This window comes from Mastigoproctus giganteus, chromosome 3 (assembly GCF_048544385.1).
Source record: "Mastigoproctus giganteus isolate SK-2022 chromosome 3, ASM4854438v1, whole genome shotgun sequence".
NCBI lineage: Eukaryota > Metazoa > Arthropoda > Arachnida > Uropygi > Thelyphonidae > Mastigoproctus > Mastigoproctus giganteus.
In genome coordinates, this window is record NC_143577.1 from 208,370,162 (window position 1) to 208,389,372 (window position 19,211).

Genomic DNA, 19,211 nt, shown 5'->3' on the forward strand with positions numbered 1-19,211 from the left:
GTTGTGGGAGGACGGTAGTTGTGACAGTTGTTACCCGCATTTCTTGTCAGCCATAAGAATTTTTGGACGCAATTTACCGTGGCCTATCCTTTAAGTAGATGTCAATCTTTCTTTGAAACAGGATAAACATAATAACAGATCCATAATATATTGTATCTGTAATTGTGCTTATTCTTTAGTTACTTTGCAGTTTGCTGGAAGAAAATCTTCACACAGCATCAGCGAAAAATTCATTGTATTATTTATTTTTGTCTTCTTTCTCTGATTCTTAAGCGAAAAATTCATTGTATTATTTATTTTTGTCTTCTTTCTCTGATTCTTAAGCGAAAAATGAAACTAAAATAGTGTTCTAAAATAGCGAAAATAGTGTTCGTGTTCCATTTGCACATTATTTAATATTTCCTCAAATAACTGCATAAAATTTACATTTTGCTGTTTGATATGTTATCTAGGATAATATATCAAATAATATTTGATATATAATAATATCAAATCTGTCAAATCTAATATCTAGGATAAAATAATATTTTAGTAAATTACCTCGATCCCTTAGGTGTATTATTCGCTTTTCATTGTTCAATTAGCATATAATAAACATTTTTTTCTGTTTATACTCCAGAAAGACTACATAACGTGCGAGAAGATCGTACAAGATCGAGAATACTGAGGCCAAATTGTGTCTGAACAAGAGCAGAACCCATTACCTGCAATTGAACTAAATTTAGTTTGACCGGGTTGATAAGCACAGAAGACACAGTTTCAAAAATAAAACTAGCGACCATTTTGTTTCAAAATAACGGAAGATGTATACAATCGAAACGTGTTTCCTTGAGGACTACTATTGTAAAATACTGTTGAAAATTGTTGATACTTGAAGTATATTTATAGCTTTGAAAAATAAAAATGGCCGCTCTTTTGTTTCAAGATGGCAGATCAAAATAAAATGTTGCCTAAAATTTCGTCCGATAAATTCTCTCCTTTTCCCCTGGATTTAATGGGTATCAAATATCTCGTTCTTTAGTTATAAGCATACATATATACATACACACAGACTTAAGCGCCAAGCAACTAAGACTATGAGGCACCAGTATATTTGTGTCTGTAAATTTTGTGTATTCAGTGGTCAATTTGCCTGTTTGCCGGACCAGAAACTCGAGTTTTCGGGGGAAAAAGAAGCATGTAACTCTCGTCAGAGACCAACTAACTCAGCCACGTTGTAAAAAAAAAAAAAAAAAAGCCGATAAAAATTGCTCCTACCACTGACGGATTCGAACCAACCAAGCATTTTCCTCCAAGTGGAAGGATGGTGATTGTATCTACTGTGCTATTCTGTGGGCTACATACAAACATTCTGCTCCTCTTACAGCATAAATATAAATAATTTCTTCATCAAATGAGAAAAAAGAATTCATTTTGTTTTTAAATATATATTATATTGAAGTGTACAAAATATATCAAATGTTATGATTTAATACTAACTTATATTGTTATTTATAGCATTCTATTGTTTGTTAGCATTCTGCATAAAATTTCACTTCAAAACATGCTTAAAGATCTATCTGAAGACGTAGATTTTTTTCGATATTTGGAACTCTTGTAAAAACTTGATCCAAAACTAAAGTTTATGATCAACTAATTTCTGGATCTTACCTGTAAACAATATCCAAGACGTTCAATGATTCTTGTAAAGGTGGGTCTTTCATCTGGAATAGGGTGCCAGCACTGCATCATAATCTGGTAGCTGTAACGTATCATTTAAATTCAGATTAGTTAATTCAGTACACTGCAGCTTAAGAAACAATTTGAGAAGAAAATTAAAATTAATACAATATTTTCCCACTTTTGCCTTTAGCGACTGTGTGAATATGTTGTGGAAGACCTTCCACCAATTCGTCATTGAGCTTCTTGCAAGGGTCCAAAGATGGGCTTCTTGCATGGAAAGACTTCAATTATGTGGGCTACAGAGCTTGGCAACCTTAGAGGAGACCTGATTGAGGTTTATAAGGTTCTGGGAGGAGTTAGTAAAATGAATGAAAGCGGAATTTTCACCCTTATAAAGAATTCGAGAAATAGAGACCATAAATTCAAATTAAGGTTGAGGCTGACAGGTTGGAGAAATTCAAAGATCACCTAGTTAGTTACCTACATGAGGACGGAAGCCGCATAATTTGTATTTTCTTATCCACCTTTGGGGGGCAGCAATAGCCTGTGGCTTCTTTGCACTATGTGGCTACTACTAATTAATTAGGATAATATTAAAATAATAATAATTGATCAACTTTCTTTAATAAACCCAGTTGATCAAAGAAAGTATACCGTGTTACAAGTACGAACCCACAGACAGTACTAGAGACCCAACCCACAAAGTGTACTGGGACATCACCATAATAACGGACAAGACAATCCCGCACAACAGACCAGGCTTATCTTATTAACATAGCAGTGCCCAACACTGGCAATCTCCAGAAAACCCATGAGGAAAAGAACAAGAAATACATAAACCTAAGATAGGAGATCAAAGAGATGTGGGATATGCAACAAATAACGACCATCCTGATCATCGCGTCAACCACCGGTAATGTGCCAGAGACAGAAGAGCATACCAGCAATAAGTCTCCCAGAGAACACCTACAAGGAACTCCAGGAAGTCGCAATTCTGAACACTTGTAGGATAGTCAGAGAGTTCCTCGACCAACAGCAACATCAGATATAACAACCGCCCTGCGTACTTGGTAGCAGTACCTGTCAAGGGGTGCCCCCCCAATCAAGTAGAAATAATATAAGAGCAATAATAATAATAATAATAACCTAGACAAATGCAAGACCCACACACTGCACCAGGGAAAATTAGTTGGCCGAAACTACCAGCTGCTGACTGGTAAAGAGATCGAAGCTATGACAGAAGGAGAGACCTACAAATACCTAGTGATGATGTAGGCTCAGCAGTTAGAGCACAAGGAAATCAAGAAGTGCCTGACCGAAAAATATCATCAGAGACTCAGAAGCCTGCTGAAAGCAAAACTGAACGGAGCGAACGCAGTTAAAGCCATAAATACCTATGCAGCTCCAGTACTAACATACACCTTTGGGGTCATAGATTGGACTAACACCGAGCTAGAAGATATCATGAGAAAGACAAGGGTAATGATGACCAAGAGCCGCCAACACCACCCGAATTCAGCAGTGGAGAGACTAACAATACCTCGGAAAGAAGGGGGAAGGGGCCTGATAGACTTGATAGAGCAACAGAAAACAGCGATAGTTAACCTGGAGGTTTACTTCGAGAACAACACAGCACCACTCCAACAGGTCATAAGGAAGATAGATAAGTGGTATACCCCACTCAACCTTAGCGAGGAACCCCCTCCCGCCCAGACGGCTCAAGAAAGAAGTCAGAAAGGTGGGCAAAGAAAACACTCAATGGCAGACACTACAATGACCTCCATCAAGATCACATCGATGCCATTGCTTCCAATGCATGGCTCACAAGCGGGACGCTCTTCCCCGAGACTGAAGGATTTATGCTGGCCATCCAAGACCAAGTAATCAATACCAGAAACTATAGAAAATACATCGCAAAGGAGCTCGGAATGTCAGATGACACATGTCGAAGATGCCACCTGGCCTCAGAAACGATCCAACACATCACCGCGGGGTGCAAGGTGATCACCCAGTCTGAGTACAATCATAGACACGACCAGGTAGCCAGGATAATACATCAGAAACTAGCGATGAAATACCAGTTGACCAAAGAAAGTGTACCATACTACAAGTACGAACCCAAGGCAGTACTAGAGACCCGAACCCCCAAGCTGTACTGGGATCGCGCCATAATAACGGATAAAACCATCCCGCACAACAGACCGGACATAACCCTTGTGGACAAGATGGAAAAGGCTACCTACCTGATTGACATAGCGGTGCCCAACACTAGCAATGTCCAGAAAACCCATGAGGAAAAAATTAGGAAGTACACGAACCTGAGACATGAGGTCAAAGAGATGTGGCATATGCAAGAAGTATCAACCATCCCGATCATCGTGTCAACCACCGGTTTTTTTTTTTTTTTATGGTGCCAAACACCCTACATAGCAGCCTAGAACACCTACAAGGAACTCCAAAAAGTGGCAATCCTGAACACCTGTAGGATAGTAAGAGATTTCCTCGACCAACAGTAACAACAGACATTACAACCACCCTGTGTACTTGGTAGCAGTACCCGTCGCGGAGTGGAATTCCCCAATCAGGTAGAAATAATAATAATAACATGTGGTATGGTGCGTCAGTCTTCCTTCAAAGAAGCCATGAATTCCAGCAATGCAAGTAGGTCATCTTGAGCGTACAGGAATCCAGTATTTTAATTAGTCCCATGACCACAATCTTAAAATGAGGTCAGCGTTCTTTGGTGGCAACTGCATTATCCAGATGGTAGCCCGTTAACCCTTTCCTAGCTCAACTGCTTTGCATAAGACAATATACAATGTTCGGCTATCTGTTGTGTGTGTGATTTGCTATTTGAATAGATTATTAACATGACAAGTGAATGGAATTTATCAAATCAAATCGGATGAACGTAGAAAGGATTTTAAAATCCTTCTTGTGATACTAAATAGTGTTCGCAACTTTCTGAGACTTAATTCCCTAAATAATTCTAAGATTATAAATAAATAACTTCCGGTATAACTATAGATTAATTTTAATTAAATTACCAGAATTGACAAGTCGTGACTAGGGAACTGCCAGATGACATTTCAGTCAAATCACTGCCTATTCGATTCAGAATAGGCAGTGATTTGACCGAAATTTGGGTTTAATTAAAAGGTCAACGTACATATTACAAACTGCAGATAACACAAATGACATCGCAACTGATTTTATTAAAATAAAATAATTGCTCAACTTATTGGAAAAAAAAAAAAAAACTTGGCATATCTAACGAGAATGCAAATTCTTCACAGTTTAAATTTATCAAAATATTAACGCACTTCTAACAGAACGTAAAAATTAATATTTCATATATTGTATATTGTTATTTTAATTTATTTAAATACAATAAATAAAAATCACAAAATATAGTACGGTATATCTTTGGGGAAATTGTTTCACTTATTGGTCACTAGATGGCGGTACCATTCTATGCTGCTGTCTCTTGCGCAAACTAGGTTACGAGTAACGTACTCTTCATTGATTAACCGATAGAGTGCACGATGGAAAATAAATTTAACTGACGTATTCAGCAATAAAAACTGCAGAAATAAATTGACAGTTAACGTGATTTACTTCCAAATTTAATGAAGCGTACGACTCTTCTACAGTGATAATTATATTATTTCTGAGAAAGAGTAACGTGCGAGTACAAATTAACAGTTCCAAGCAGACCCACGAAACTTCTTAAAGCTCAGAGAAAAACCATCAAATTATTATACAAATAATAAATTTTACAAAATAAAGAATAATTTGATAAGGAGTAGTTAGAACTATGTCAACAAGTTATAATTATTAGCAAATTTGGTACTTAATTGTTATGCACTAAGTAGTGTTATTATTATTAAATAATTATATTAATTATTTAATAATAAAACACATTATTAAATAATAAAAACGCAGTTAAAGCCATAATACTTATGCAGTCCTGATAGACCTCATCAGGCTCCTTCCACCCGATCATTGAGCAACAGAAAACAGCTAACGCTGTTTTCTGTTGCTCGATGATCAGGTGGAATTGTGCGTGTTCTATGGTGGTTTGTCTATTTTGCTGGACGAAAAACCCGTTTCTGGAGGGGGCAAACGTTGCTATCTACGCCTGACACTGACTAACTCAGCCACGGAGTGGGCAGACACTACAATGACTACGACCGGGACCAATACCAGGTAATCAACACCAGAAACTATACAAAATACATCACCAAGGAGTCCGGAGTGTCAGATGACATGTAGACGATGCCATCTGGCCTCAGAAACGATCCAACACATCACCACAGGATGCAAGGTGATCACTCAGACGGAGTACAATTGTAGACACAACCAGGTAGCAAGGGTAATACATCAGAAGCTAGCAAGGAAATACCATTTGATCAAAGAAAGTATACCGTATTACAAGCATGAACCCCAGGCAGTACTAGAGACTACAACCCACAAGTTGTACTGGGACCTCGCCATAATACCAAAAACAGTCCCGCACAACAGACCGAACATAACCGTTGTGGACAAGAAGGAAAAGGCTACCTATCTGATTAACATAACGGTGCCCAACACTGACAATCTCCAGAAAACTCACGAGGAAACGATCAGGAAGTACACCAACCAACCTAAGAGAGGAGATCAAAGAGATGTGGCATATGCAACAAGTAACGACCATCTCGATCATTGAAGCTGAACAACAATATTAATCGCCATAATTGTATTTATTGAGAACATGGTAATCCGAATGGTATAAACTGGTGTCAAAGTGAACTTCCTTATAGTGTCCACGACGTTAAGATTCTACTTACACAGGAGTTGGACAATTTGCAGGTGGCTCCAGTCTCCCACCAGATGTTACTAGCTGCATGACTTCTTGATTTCCTCGGCCAGGATATGGCATGTAACCCAGTGACATCACCTCCCACAACAGCACTCCGAAGGACCTGAAAATGAAAATGGAATGTTATTTCCCCAGTACGATGGTTTCGTCCCTTCCTTAAAGGAATGATGCCATCGAAAAATGTTTTTTATATATTTATAAAAAGGTATTTATTAATTAAAAACTTTAAAAAATTAAATTAACATATTAAAATATTTATAAAATGGATTATTTATTATTTAAAATTAAAAAATAAATTAAAATTATAAATATAGCACTTGCATAAGTCCGTATATTTCTGCAGCAGCTAGCAGGATTTTGATACCAGCAGTTGGCAAATCTTTTACTAGGAAGTAGAACACCCACACGATTTATATGTAAGGACCTAAACAAACCTTATTTGTCCACTATGGTTTATGCTAGCGCTCACTGATGACCACTTACCCAAAGAGCTTTTAGAATCGAAGTCTAAAAGCTCAGTCCAAGTGTGATAACCAGTCTTAACAGTCACTCGTAGAAGAATATAAATCTTCACGATACTCCCATCTCATCTGTTTTCGAGTACTGCATTGAGCCATCGCAATCTTTCTAGATGAACCCTAATCGATTCCCAACAGCCGTTTTAGTCAATCATCATTTTCTACTTAAGGAATACTCTCCTGTCTTTCCCTAACACATTATGGATTATCGATCGTGCTGAATAATTCCAATTTCTGGATTAATTCAACGTCACTTGCATTCTTATTCCCAATAAGAAAAACACATTCTTGTTGAAAAAGCAATAATTATATATTAAGTCAGATATAAGATGTATTTACTTACCATACATCGGTTTTTGAAGTGAATATGCCATCCAAGAAGGCTTCGGGAGGCATCCACTTAACAGGTAGCATAGCTTTGCCACCCTTCCTGTAGTAATCTGCCCTGAAAATGGTAAGAAAATTATATTAATTATATAAATTGAATATTAATGCTAAACAGTACGATATATTTTTGCTGTTTAGAGAAAGACACGCACATTAAACATAACCGGTTACTTTGGAAAAAGTCACATGCTGAGCCACCGAGAATAAATAGACAGCAACTGAAGATAAATATTTTCCTCTATCTTCGTCGAAAGAACTCTTCTAGTGGGCTGTACCTTAACTATGGCATGGAAGATGCACACACACGGACGGAAATTCCCAGGCAAGATATCCAGCCATCCTAAATGATGTGATGTCTGGCTGGTTAAAAACATGCCGATAGACCAGTGACAGTAAACACTTCAGACCACAACAAGTCCAGACCCATTCCTGCTGGACAATGCGTCGTATTCCAGTATTCCCAGGGAGCAGTGGTTATAATCATTGTCCTCCCACACCGAGTGGAAAAAAAAGTCCAGAGTATGAATCCCATAAATGACTCCAAGAATTGTTATGGAATTTTTTCACAAAATGGATGCTCTAGTTGGTCTAAAGTAGGGGGTTGCATGTTTTTTTTCTCCAGCAAATCGACCGAAAAAAACCACCTGGCGACGTATCCTACAAAGTGGGGTATAATAGACCTTTAAATCTACATCCACTTACTAAGCACTACGAAAATGTCACTTGCGCAGTGCAAAGAACATCGCGATTGGGCAGACAATAACTAGAGAAAGATATTGTATTGGTACCAAGAATCACACAGACACAGCGTGTTTCGAAAACAAAATGAGGAAATACATCCGATGCAACTCAATAACACCAAGAACTCGTTAAAGATTGATCTTATGTCTAACTTAGAGGCAAACTCTTATCCACGGTTCTACCTAAGACTTCACCAGGACAGCTCTTTCGAATCTTACTCACTTCGCATCAGCCGGCTGGAGCCCACTATTAGTGATCGTATGCAGAACTGTTCGGGATGACCATATTTCTGGATGCATTTCGTAATCTCCTGAATCCACCACCACGATGTGTTCCAGCTCATTATAGCTATATTTATAATCCTTCTAATATTATTTCTCTGCAATGTAGATTTGAAACTATTAATTCATATAATTTTTGGATTGTATATTATAAATCTGAATTGCGAATTATTTAAAAGAACTGCGTTGTGCACCTACCGATAAATGTCTCTTGCCATACCAAAATCAGCTATTTTTACCACTCTTCCTGGACCTTTGGTAGTAAGGAGACAGTTTCTAGCTGCAATATCCCTAAAATAAGAAAAGTCAGTGATCTTTTACTTTTATGAATACGAAAGAAATAATTAACTTCGTTAATATTCTAAGTAGTTAACATTTTATATTTCATTTTACTTTAGAAGCAATCCTATTGGTTTTTCAGTTTTGACCTTTTATGGATTGGGAACTAGAGCAGTGTACGATATTGTTTCCAATTTTTTCGGCTGACCTGCGCTAAGCTTATCAAAGGGCCATAAAGGTTATCAATGTTAGGGGGCCTATGATCGAATAAAAAATGGACCTGTCCAAGGCAATACATAAAATAAGATTTCATAGATTCGCATAATCTTAAAGTAACTAAGCCGCAATTACCATAACCAACAAGTTCGAGAATTCATTATGAGTTTAAGATTAAGATGTAAGGGTTCACATTTTTCGCACGGAAATCTTTAGTTTGTGTTCGTGAGATCGTAAACAGCAGGGCAAATATATTCCACTTTCAAGAACTGTTGTATGAAAAGGGGAAAATACCCACAACTGCTGCTTGCTGGAGGTGGAAATGTAGGGATAATCTATCCCTGCATCTTCACTTTATGTACCGATATCCTTAACGTTGTTTCGGTTCAAGGACCAGTTTTTAATGAAGCGTAGCTCAGATATGCCAGACTCATAAACTAATTCTGTGTGGACACATTTAAGCCACTCATTCGTTCCAAAAAATGAGCCTGCATAGCTCTGGACTTGTTATGTAATCTTTAGTCCTTTTTGTTAGGAATATTTCTTGATCTAGCACTGAATTCAACTGTGCTTTTTAAGTTACAATTACAGTTATACTCCCTTGACTCAACTCCTATACACAAAATGGCTCTTCCTCTGCCTTACCATCTGTTTGGTGTATTTTCATGTTTTTCTTCTTCTAGAGGCTTCGATTAATTTCTTATTCCCGTTGGATTCGAACTGTACATCATATATGTGTGCATCTGTATAAATATCATGCCTTCTTTACTTTAATAATCTACCATTGTCATGCAAGTACTGTATTCTACTATATAAATATCCTGCCTTCTTTACTTTAATAATCTACCATTGTCATGCAAGTACTGTATTCTACTATATAAATATCCTGCCATCTTTCTGAAGATGCTCTAAGTACGTTTTTCAAGTATTCTGACCCTGTTATTAAATTTAAACAACGTCTGGCAATGCACAGTTGGTAAAGCCCTTCAAACTCTGGATGGAACTTCAAAAACATCTAGTATATACAAGTTATTTGATTATTGTTTATTTGTTATACGTCTATTTTATGGTCTGTTGAATGCCTAGCGATAGATACCTCTTGTTACATTAAAATTTGCAATTCTGACCATTCTCTTAAGATTTTAAAAAGGTATCCAAATAGTTGTAACAAATGAAAATACTCCGGAGGATAATTTAGAATTCTTATTCGTAATAAAGGTATCAGCATGATTTTGCTGATATGATGGACAATTTTAAATTATACTGAATGCAATTTCTATGCATTGTTGAAAATGGTAACGTTTCTTTATGACTGTGAAAATGTATAAAATAATAAATTAAATTTAGTCAACGTTAACAAAAGTATTTTAAATAATTCTTTACAATATTACTAATATTTGATTTTACCTGTGGATGAAATGACTCTCTTCCAAGTAATGGCAACCCTTTCCGACATCCAGTGCTAAATTCAACAGATCCATTAAGGTAAGAGTAGAGGATTTGTGCTGTGGAAATAAAACGTGGTATATCAGAAGTGCACTAAAGCTTTTAAATCAAAAAATTCCAAAGACACGTTCTGTTAATATGAGCATTGATACTTACTGGCTTTGGTCTGGACTCCCTTAAAAAGGATTTTAAATCACCACCGGGTAGCAGTTCAAGAACGATAAAGCGAGGTAATTTTTCAAAACAGACTCCAATGAATCCGACGATATTGGGATGGTTGAATTTGCTAAAATAGGTGAAAATAAAAAAAGATGAAATACAGAGTTGATTTTTTTTTCTGTTAGATTTTAAAAACGCACACACGAGGTGGGGCTATAAAATAATGAGACTGCTGCAATACACAAAATGTAATGAAATATTTCATAGTTTACAAGTAATTGGGCTTGGACCTTGAGCACAATGTTCCATACATTTCTTCCAAGCACAGAAACATTTCTGGGATTAATCTTCTGTTAGCCCTTTTAACACTTTGGTCGTTTTTTTTTCTGAATGTCTTCAATGGACTAAAAATGGGTTCCCTTAAGTAAACTTTTCAGTTTAAGGAAGAGAAAAGAGTCACAAAGAGTTAAATCTAGCGAGTAGGGTGCATGTTCACATACATATGGATTTGTTTTTTGGCCAGAAAATGGCGAACAACAAAAACAAAGTTTGTTTTTTGATAAGATGACATATATACTTATATTATGTCTGTTAATTGCGTGTGTTCTATGGTCGATTTGTCTGTTTTGCTGGACGAAAAACCTCAGTTCCTAGGAGAAAAACCTTGTCATCTACTCCCGAGACCGACTAACTCAGCCACGGAGTGAAAAAAACCGAAAATTCCTAGCCTCACCGACGGGATTCGAACCCGGGCCTTTTCCATCAGGTGTGGGGTGGACGGTGACGATTCCACTGTGCTACTCGCGCAGACAGAAAATGGCGAACAGAGAGTTCGTTGTGTGCTGAAATATTGTCTTGATGGAGCTAACCATCCTCCCACAATTCAGGTTTCGTCCTTCGAATTTTTTCACGCAGCCTTGTTAGAATTTCAGTGTAGTATGTTTGATTGACAGTTTGATTTGGTGGGATGTATTCAGCCGTAATAATTCCTTTAATATCGAAGAAAACAAGAAGTATGGTTTTCATTTTGGATTTCCTGTTTTTTTTTTTTTTTTGGCTGAGGATTGTTTTGTCTTTCATTTACATTGACTGTCTTTTAGTTTCTTGGTGGTACTGGAACATTCAACTTTCATCATAAGTAAGTACTCAGAAAGCCTGGATCTTCAATTTTTTTTTTCAAAACTTCTCCACAAACTTAGAGTTTTCTGATTCTTTGATTCAAAAATTTTGGCACTATCTCAGCGGACACTTTTCTCATGCCTAAATTTCTAATTAAAAATTGTCTAACTGTTTCTTTGTCCATATTGAGTTCTGAAGCAACCATTCTAACGCTTAAACGACGATCACGTCTAATGAATGTCCTTACCCCGGTTCACATTTTCATCAGTTTTCATGGAACGCCGGACGGCCTGGACGTTCATCGTCTTTCACATTCTCTCTTCCTTCTAAAACTCTCTTATGCCATTCAAACATTCGAACCCTTGACATAATATCTTCCCCATAAACTTGACATAACAACTGATAACTTTCAGTTGGTGTTTACTTTGGTTTCGTTAAAAATTTGAGGTTGATTCGTTGTTCGATTCTTTTTTTTTTTTTTTTTTTTGTCATTTTTCCGGACAACTGCAAAAACACAAGATAGTAAAAACCTGTCTCACTGCAAAGCGAATGGACGTATTGGAACGTGACTGAGAAGACAACTAGGGAAAGGGTGAATGTCAACTGTTGTGTCCTTGTTTCACAGGTGGCGCTTGGTATGTAGCACGTTATTTAATAGCCACACCTTGTATAATACGTTTATTTAGTTGAGAGGTTGAGTCAATAAACACGTTGAATTTCGGTATAGCGTTATAAGTTTTTTATTCCACAAATGAGAAAATATCAAAAGGTACAAGATTATAACAGTATACCAGATCTTATAGGGTCACATATTTCAACTGAAAGCTTTGAACTATCAATATGGGGGATGAATATCGTCTGCTGCAGGATAATTTCTGTTATGGACCAGCGTCTTTTCAAAGAATGAAAGCTCATCTTATCTATTGACTCATCCTCGTATTTTCTAATCGAAATTGAGTATCATCCATAATAAATATAATAACACAAAAACTGCTGAAAGAAATAGGAAAATCATTAACCTTATGTACAAGGAAATCTTTCTTGTGCTTAAAGGGCAGCCGTAGATCTCATGCACAAGGTCCCGGATGTCACTTTGACCGACTGTTGTCTTCTAGTAAGCGAAACATGCATTAGAGAACGTAACCCTTTTCTACTAAAAGCAAACATTTTTGAGAGGGAGGATTTGTACCTCAAGGGCAAATCCTGCAAAAAAATTCAATAATATGTACCAAATCGTTCTTGTATCTCGGGGCCCACACCCGTTTTCATTCATAGTGATACCACCACTCACTGTGAAATTACTTCACGCTAGTGACAGATTGATGGATATATTTGGGTTATCTGCAGCCCATGTCATCAACTCCTAATAGGAAACACTTGTTCACTGTGTTCCTCGAACCACTAGTGCACAGTGCGGGCCCACACATTACCTCTTGAAAGATCCAGTTTCTGTCCGAAAAAAAAATGCAACATGGAAGGGTGCACATGGTTTCCTAAAAGCTGCCGATAGACCTCGCCAATTAAATATTGGTTCATATGCACCAGGGATTCCAATTCTTCCAGCAAAACGTGTCCAACCAGCGTGATGTTCACACCACATTTGCCGTCGACAATAATCAGCGATGAGGACAAGGTGTCTCTTTGATTGTTTGCCATAGAATCCTATCCATCTCAGTGTGCAGCGCATCATGTCATTTTGTATATTGTCCTTGCATTCCCCATATGTATTGCGATTTCCACCATCGCACAGTAACCTGCCGTTTAGCCCGTACAACGCGCTGCACTCTTCGCTCACCACGAGCGTCCACTCTGTGTAAGCTTTTATAATTCTGTCGGCGGAGTTGGTTCGTTGTTTGACCCATTGGAAGCATTGTGGTTTGACCCGATATGAAAGCAGCTGACGCACTAGTTTTCACAATCATGCCTTTTTGAAACACCGTGATATCTTGACTACGTCCATAACTGCTACTTTATCACTTTACTTTCATGACCAGATGCAAATTGCCATTGCTCTATCATACGAAGCTGTTCAGCATTTTATACTTCGAACTATGCAGCATAGTCCATTACTGATAGGGTGGTCACAATTCAGTGATCACTGAGCGTATATGCTTATACACTGTCCTACCATTAATATCCGGACACCTGCCTTTAAACAAAAGTTTTTATTGTGTCATTTAATATTTTGTACTGAAACATTTTGCTTTTATGACGGCCTTCAATCTTCGCGGCTTACTCTCAACCAGCCTTTTATAAATGTCAGGTGATATGTTCCTCCACTCGACCACTCTTTAACGCAGCCACCAGTTCGGCCTTGTTCTTTGGGCGATCTCGACGTTCACGTACCCGACGATCCAATAGATCCCAAAGATGCTCGATAGGGTTCAGATCAGTATTCTGGGCTGGCCAATCCAACTTTTTCACACCCATGTCCTCAAACCACTCTGTTAAGACCCGAGCAGTATGTCCTGGCGCATTGTCTTGCTGATACAGGTATGGGCCTTCCCCGAAGTATTGCCACAATGCTGGAAGTGCAAAATTGTCCAGGCTGTCCTGGTATTGCACAGCATTCATGGTTTTGTCGATAACGACTAATGGGTCCAAGCCAAACCATGAAAGGAGCTCCATACCATGACACTGCCTCCACCAAACTTCATTGTTGGGAGGATACAATCAGGAAGGAATTTATCCCCTGGCATTCGCCACACTCAAGAACGGCCATCAGACTGGTAGAGCGCGAACCTCGACTCGTCTGTCCATAGGACTGTTTTCCACTGCTCTACAGTCCAAGATTCGCGCTCCTTACACCATGTTAATCTTCGTCTAGCCTTTGTTGAGGTGATCAATTCTGTTGAACTGTTTAGGTAATACTGTCGAACGTGTCATCTTGCATGCTCACTTTTGCAATTGTCTGTTCGAAGCCCAGCGTGCATATTTATAGCAGGTTCTGCGACGTGTTGCATGCGTAGGACCTGTTGCCTCATCCATGGAGGGGAGTCCGGATATTAATGGTAGGGCAGTGTATATGCCTCTTTATTACGATAATGTTAAGTACTTCCTTGTACATGTAACTGTTTCTGGGGATTGCTTAATAGGGTTCATCCATGTCACAGTGCACATAAATAACAGTTTTCATAACAGACTACTTACCTCATTATTAAAGCCTCCATCAGAAAATCCATCTCGGCTTGATTAGATGATAACTCTGGCAATGTCTGAAATAAATTTTGATTTCAAGATTAGAAAGGTGGTAAGAGTAATGAAATAAAGTTAAGTGCATCGTTGTTCGGTGAAGAAATAATAGGTTCTTTTAAATCAGCAATATTAGTTTTGCGTCTCATTCTTTTAACTACAAAGTTTTTCGACTTTCTCTTACCTTCACAGCAACTGGCATCTCCCCGGTTCCATTCGAATTATTCGTCACGTAGCCTTGATACACTTCTCCAAAGGCACCTTGACCCAAAGCCCTAAAATGCGTGGTGATTATGAGAAACAGTATTACCATAGTAAAATGATTTACGTTGGAATTTAAAACAAGGCAACTGTAAGCGAATAAGAATGACGCCTTTCAGACAAGGTACTTAAATCCAACTTACTTTACCAAAGTCAGGTTTTCACGAGGAATTTCCCTCAAGTCTTGCACGGTACAAGTGCTGCCACCAAATTCGTAGTTGGGATTATACTCCGTCACCATTCCCCCTGTCGCTTGGCGAAGGCGACTCAGTTGAAGTTCTGGGTTGTTCAATGGCTCGTGGCTTAGGTCACGTGCTTGCTTCTTGCGATATCGATTATCTGTTGGGGAGAGCAAAGAAAACAGAATTAGTCGAGAGAAAAACACACACACGCACATTAAGCGTAATCTACTATACTAAACACTATAGCAGAAAGAAAAACAACAGGTGGTTCAAACATTCCATAGCGCAGAGCATAGTGACCACGAGCCGTCAGCTGTTTTTCTCCCTACTTTTTGAAACTGAGTACAGTTTGTATTCAGATGCTCGAGCCATCTAACTGACTGCGTATGTATATGTGAGTAAATTTGCACGTATTCTGTGGTCGATTTGCCTGTTTGATGGACGAAAAACCATGCAACCCTCACCGGTCTGACAAACTCAGCCACGGTGTGAAAAAAAATCCCATAAAAATTCCTATAGTCTTCTCCGGGATTCGAACTCAGGTCTTTTCCACCAGTGTGGAGAGAACAGTGATTATATAACAGTATTCTGTTTATAATAGACGACCAGGAAATTAGGATAAAGGAACATTACCATATTTATGTGGTATCACTTGGATTCGGACATAAGATGTGAGTAGCTCTGTGGTCAGGGCCGCGTCAAGGCTTTTAAGCTGCCTAATGCGACGAGAAAATATCACCCTCATCAGTAGGTTAAAAGGTCACAATAATACTGTATTCATTTTGACACTCCTGTAATACTGCCCCGTCTGTACTGTACGCTGACAACTCAACCATTATCCTGTCCTGAAGAATGAGGTTCAAATCCAGTCAACACGAAATAATTTTTATTTATTATTATTTTTTTTCTTCTTTCTCGCACCATTGCTGAGTTAGTCAGCCGAATTCATTCGGATCAGCCAAAATATTTGTTTTAGAAATCATTAATTCATAATAAGAGCACAGTTTCAGCTATTAAATGTACGAATACACGTGTGATTGATAAATGGTTCCAGGAATGCAAATACTAACATTTGTATTTTGTGGAATTTCCTCTGAAAAGTTAAAAAACTCTGATTTAATTCAGACCGGAAATGCTTAATTGTTGAAAACAGGAAATCCGTGCGGCAGTGTCAGGAAGAGGAAGTAACGAACAATCAAATTATTGAGGAGAATATTTTAGTGACCTCTAGAAGAGGTCATCAGAACAGGCAATACCTCTTGAAGACATGACAAACATAAACGTCCTCTCTGACATCTAAATCCTGGGATTATTCACTTTCTGTGGATTCGGTTCACGATAATCAAAAATATCTTTAATTGTCTGATTGGCATCTGGTTTCAAAATTTACCATTTAACTCATAAAACCATTTGAGAATATATTCTAGATTTTAAAATCGATAGGAAAATATTCAGAAAAACTTTCTTAGGAGGGAACTTACATGCAAGAATCAATATGAAGGTAAGGACAGCCAAGGTGACCAACACACACATAATGATGACCACGATATAGCGAGTGGATAGACTGTAGATTCCCACAGTACTGGTGATGTCAGGTCCGGCTAGCAAGAAATACATTAATGGTCAGTGGACAGTCGATGACGTTTAATGTCGCAATCCAGTTAGTGAAACACGATAGGAAATCATCAAGTATGACTTACCTGTGCAACGGAATCCGCTTTTATCCAGACTGTGGCCCATGGGGCAGATGCAGTGGAATGTCTGGTTCTCCAGGTAAAGCTGAACGCATAAATATTGACAACCGCAACCCTTTCGAGCAGATAAAACATCCACACTTCCATCTCCACTGTTGACACCAGATTCCACTAAAGGAAGCATTGCGATGTCGATCAAATATGATGTTCCACCCTGTCCGTTCGCCGTTTCGTTATCTTGAATCACAGCATCTCCTCCTGAAATAGACGAAGCGAAACGAATTTAACAGGAAACTCTCTGTGTAATATCTCTAAATGATAATTCAAAATCAAAAGAATTTATTTTAGCTTTTAAAACTTCATTTAGGACCATCAGCGACTAAGGCCATATTGCCTATAAATTGCGTGTGTTCTGAGGTGGTCGATTTTCTGTTTGCTGGACGAAAAACCAGAGTTTCCTGGAGAAAAAATCATGCTACCTTCGCCTGAGATCGACTAACTGAGCCATTGTGAAAAAGCACATAAAAATTCCACACGTCATCGATGGGACTCGAACTCAGGTTCCATTCCACTTTTTGTAATACTTTAATTTTTTTTCTCCTGGATATTTAATAAAAATTGAAATGCAGTGCGTATTTGATGGATCTTCTCTGATTTATTAAAATAAATAAATAGCAACACGTTCCTCAGATAGTAGTATAAATGCAGTCAACATTTTCGTAATGCACTTTATTTATTTCCTTTTGGATTTTGATAACAATTAAAATATAACTTGTATTTCACGTTTCCGGTGTGATTAATATAGTAAATAAATATTAATAATTCATGATTATATATTTAGTAATCTGATAAACATGCTAGTTAAATACAGCGCGTTATATTTTAGGATTTTATTGGATTTTTATTTGTTAAATTAATTGAATTTTTCTTTTTCTGTGATTAACAGAAATGTAAAGTATTAATTATCTTGTTACCAGTTGATTGCTAATTAACAATTCATAATATATAAATATAATTATTTTCACATCACTGCGTTATACCACACACAACGCAATATTCACCCACCATTTTATTTTTAAACTCCTGGATTTTAACAACAGTCGAAAAATAAACGTATTTCACGTTTCTATGGTGATTAATATATGGAATGATAAAATAAAGGACCGATTTGCATGTTTTGCGGGATGAAAATCCGAAATATCTTAAGGAGAAAAATTCCACACTTCTGCCTGAGATTAACACTACAGCCTCACTGAAGAGGATTTGAGAAAATTTCTTCAGTAGTCGACAGAAATCGAACCCTGACTTCCTCCAAAAGAGTAGCAGACGGCGAGGAATTGTGCCGAATACTCTGCCACAAAGAGCTTAGCAAAAGACACATTTATTATTTATATTTCATAGTAGGGTTACCCGCGAGAACAATCTCACCCACCCATGTGTGTGTATGTTAGTAACTTGCATTTGTTCTCTAGTCAGTTTGCTTCGGAAAAAAACCACAGAATCCGGGCGAAAAAATCGCGATGTCCTTCCCTGAGCCCACTAACTCAGCGACGTTGTGAAAAATGCCCATAAAAATTCCTCACGTCATTGACGGAGTTCGAACTCAAGTCTTTTCCACCCGGTGTGGGGAGGATTGCGATTTATAACCACTGTAATACCCGCGATTACAGTAAAATATTATAAACAATTGTCATATTAGGGCTACCCAAGAAGCCAACTCCTCTGCCCATGTGTAGTTCTTTGAGTGTGTTCTTTGGTCAATTTGTCTGTTTTGTTGGACGAAAAACCCGAGTTTCCTGAGGATAAAACTTTGCTATCCCCTCATGAGACTGATTAATTCAGTCACTGAGTGAAAAAAAAGCCCATCAAACGTTCGCCGTGTCATTAATGGGACTCGAGTCCGGGCCTTTTATATCCAGTGTGGGAGGGCGGTGGTTCCGTTTGATTCAGATAAAATAGTTCATCCAAAGAGTTGAGAATAGTATTATTAGTAGGCAGCACTGACAAATTATGTAAGGAAGAAAGCTTATACAGCAACAGGAAAAAAAAAATCCTAACTCGCCTCATATTTTCATCCCCCTCTAATAATTAGCCTAGTTCTTACTTAAATTAATTCAAATTACACCCTTCCACAAGACCAGAATAGTATAATGCCAAAGAGACCATCATTTCAGAATCCCTAAAATCCAAGAAAGTTCTAGCAATGTCAATAG

At 37.9% G+C, this 19,211-nt stretch overlaps 1 protein-coding gene across 3 annotated transcripts in view; it reads right to left on the reverse strand.

The window, feature by feature from the left end:
- LOC150088638 (ALK tyrosine kinase receptor-like) overlaps positions 1 to 19,211 on the reverse strand; it is a 40,630-nt gene that overhangs the window by 20,374 nt on the left and 1,045 nt on the right. For all 3 annotated transcript variants that reach the window (XM_090369598.1, XM_090369599.1, XM_090369597.1), the window contains 11 exons: positions 17,005 to 17,256; positions 16,786 to 16,905; positions 15,266 to 15,461; positions 15,046 to 15,136; positions 14,820 to 14,884; positions 10,548 to 10,677; positions 10,353 to 10,450; positions 8,649 to 8,741; positions 7,385 to 7,486; positions 6,492 to 6,626; positions 1,651 to 1,741 (listed from right to left, as the gene is read on the reverse strand). In XM_090369598.1, the coding sequence (XP_090225724.1) occupies positions 1,651 to 1,741; positions 6,492 to 6,626; positions 7,385 to 7,486; positions 8,649 to 8,741; positions 10,353 to 10,450; positions 10,548 to 10,677; positions 14,820 to 14,884; positions 15,046 to 15,136; positions 15,266 to 15,461; positions 16,786 to 16,905; positions 17,005 to 17,256 (1,373 nt within the window). The remainder of the gene's footprint in view (positions 1 to 1,650; positions 1,742 to 6,491; positions 6,627 to 7,384; positions 7,487 to 8,648; positions 8,742 to 10,352; positions 10,451 to 10,547; positions 10,678 to 14,819; positions 14,885 to 15,045; positions 15,137 to 15,265; positions 15,462 to 16,785; positions 16,906 to 17,004; positions 17,257 to 19,211) is intronic.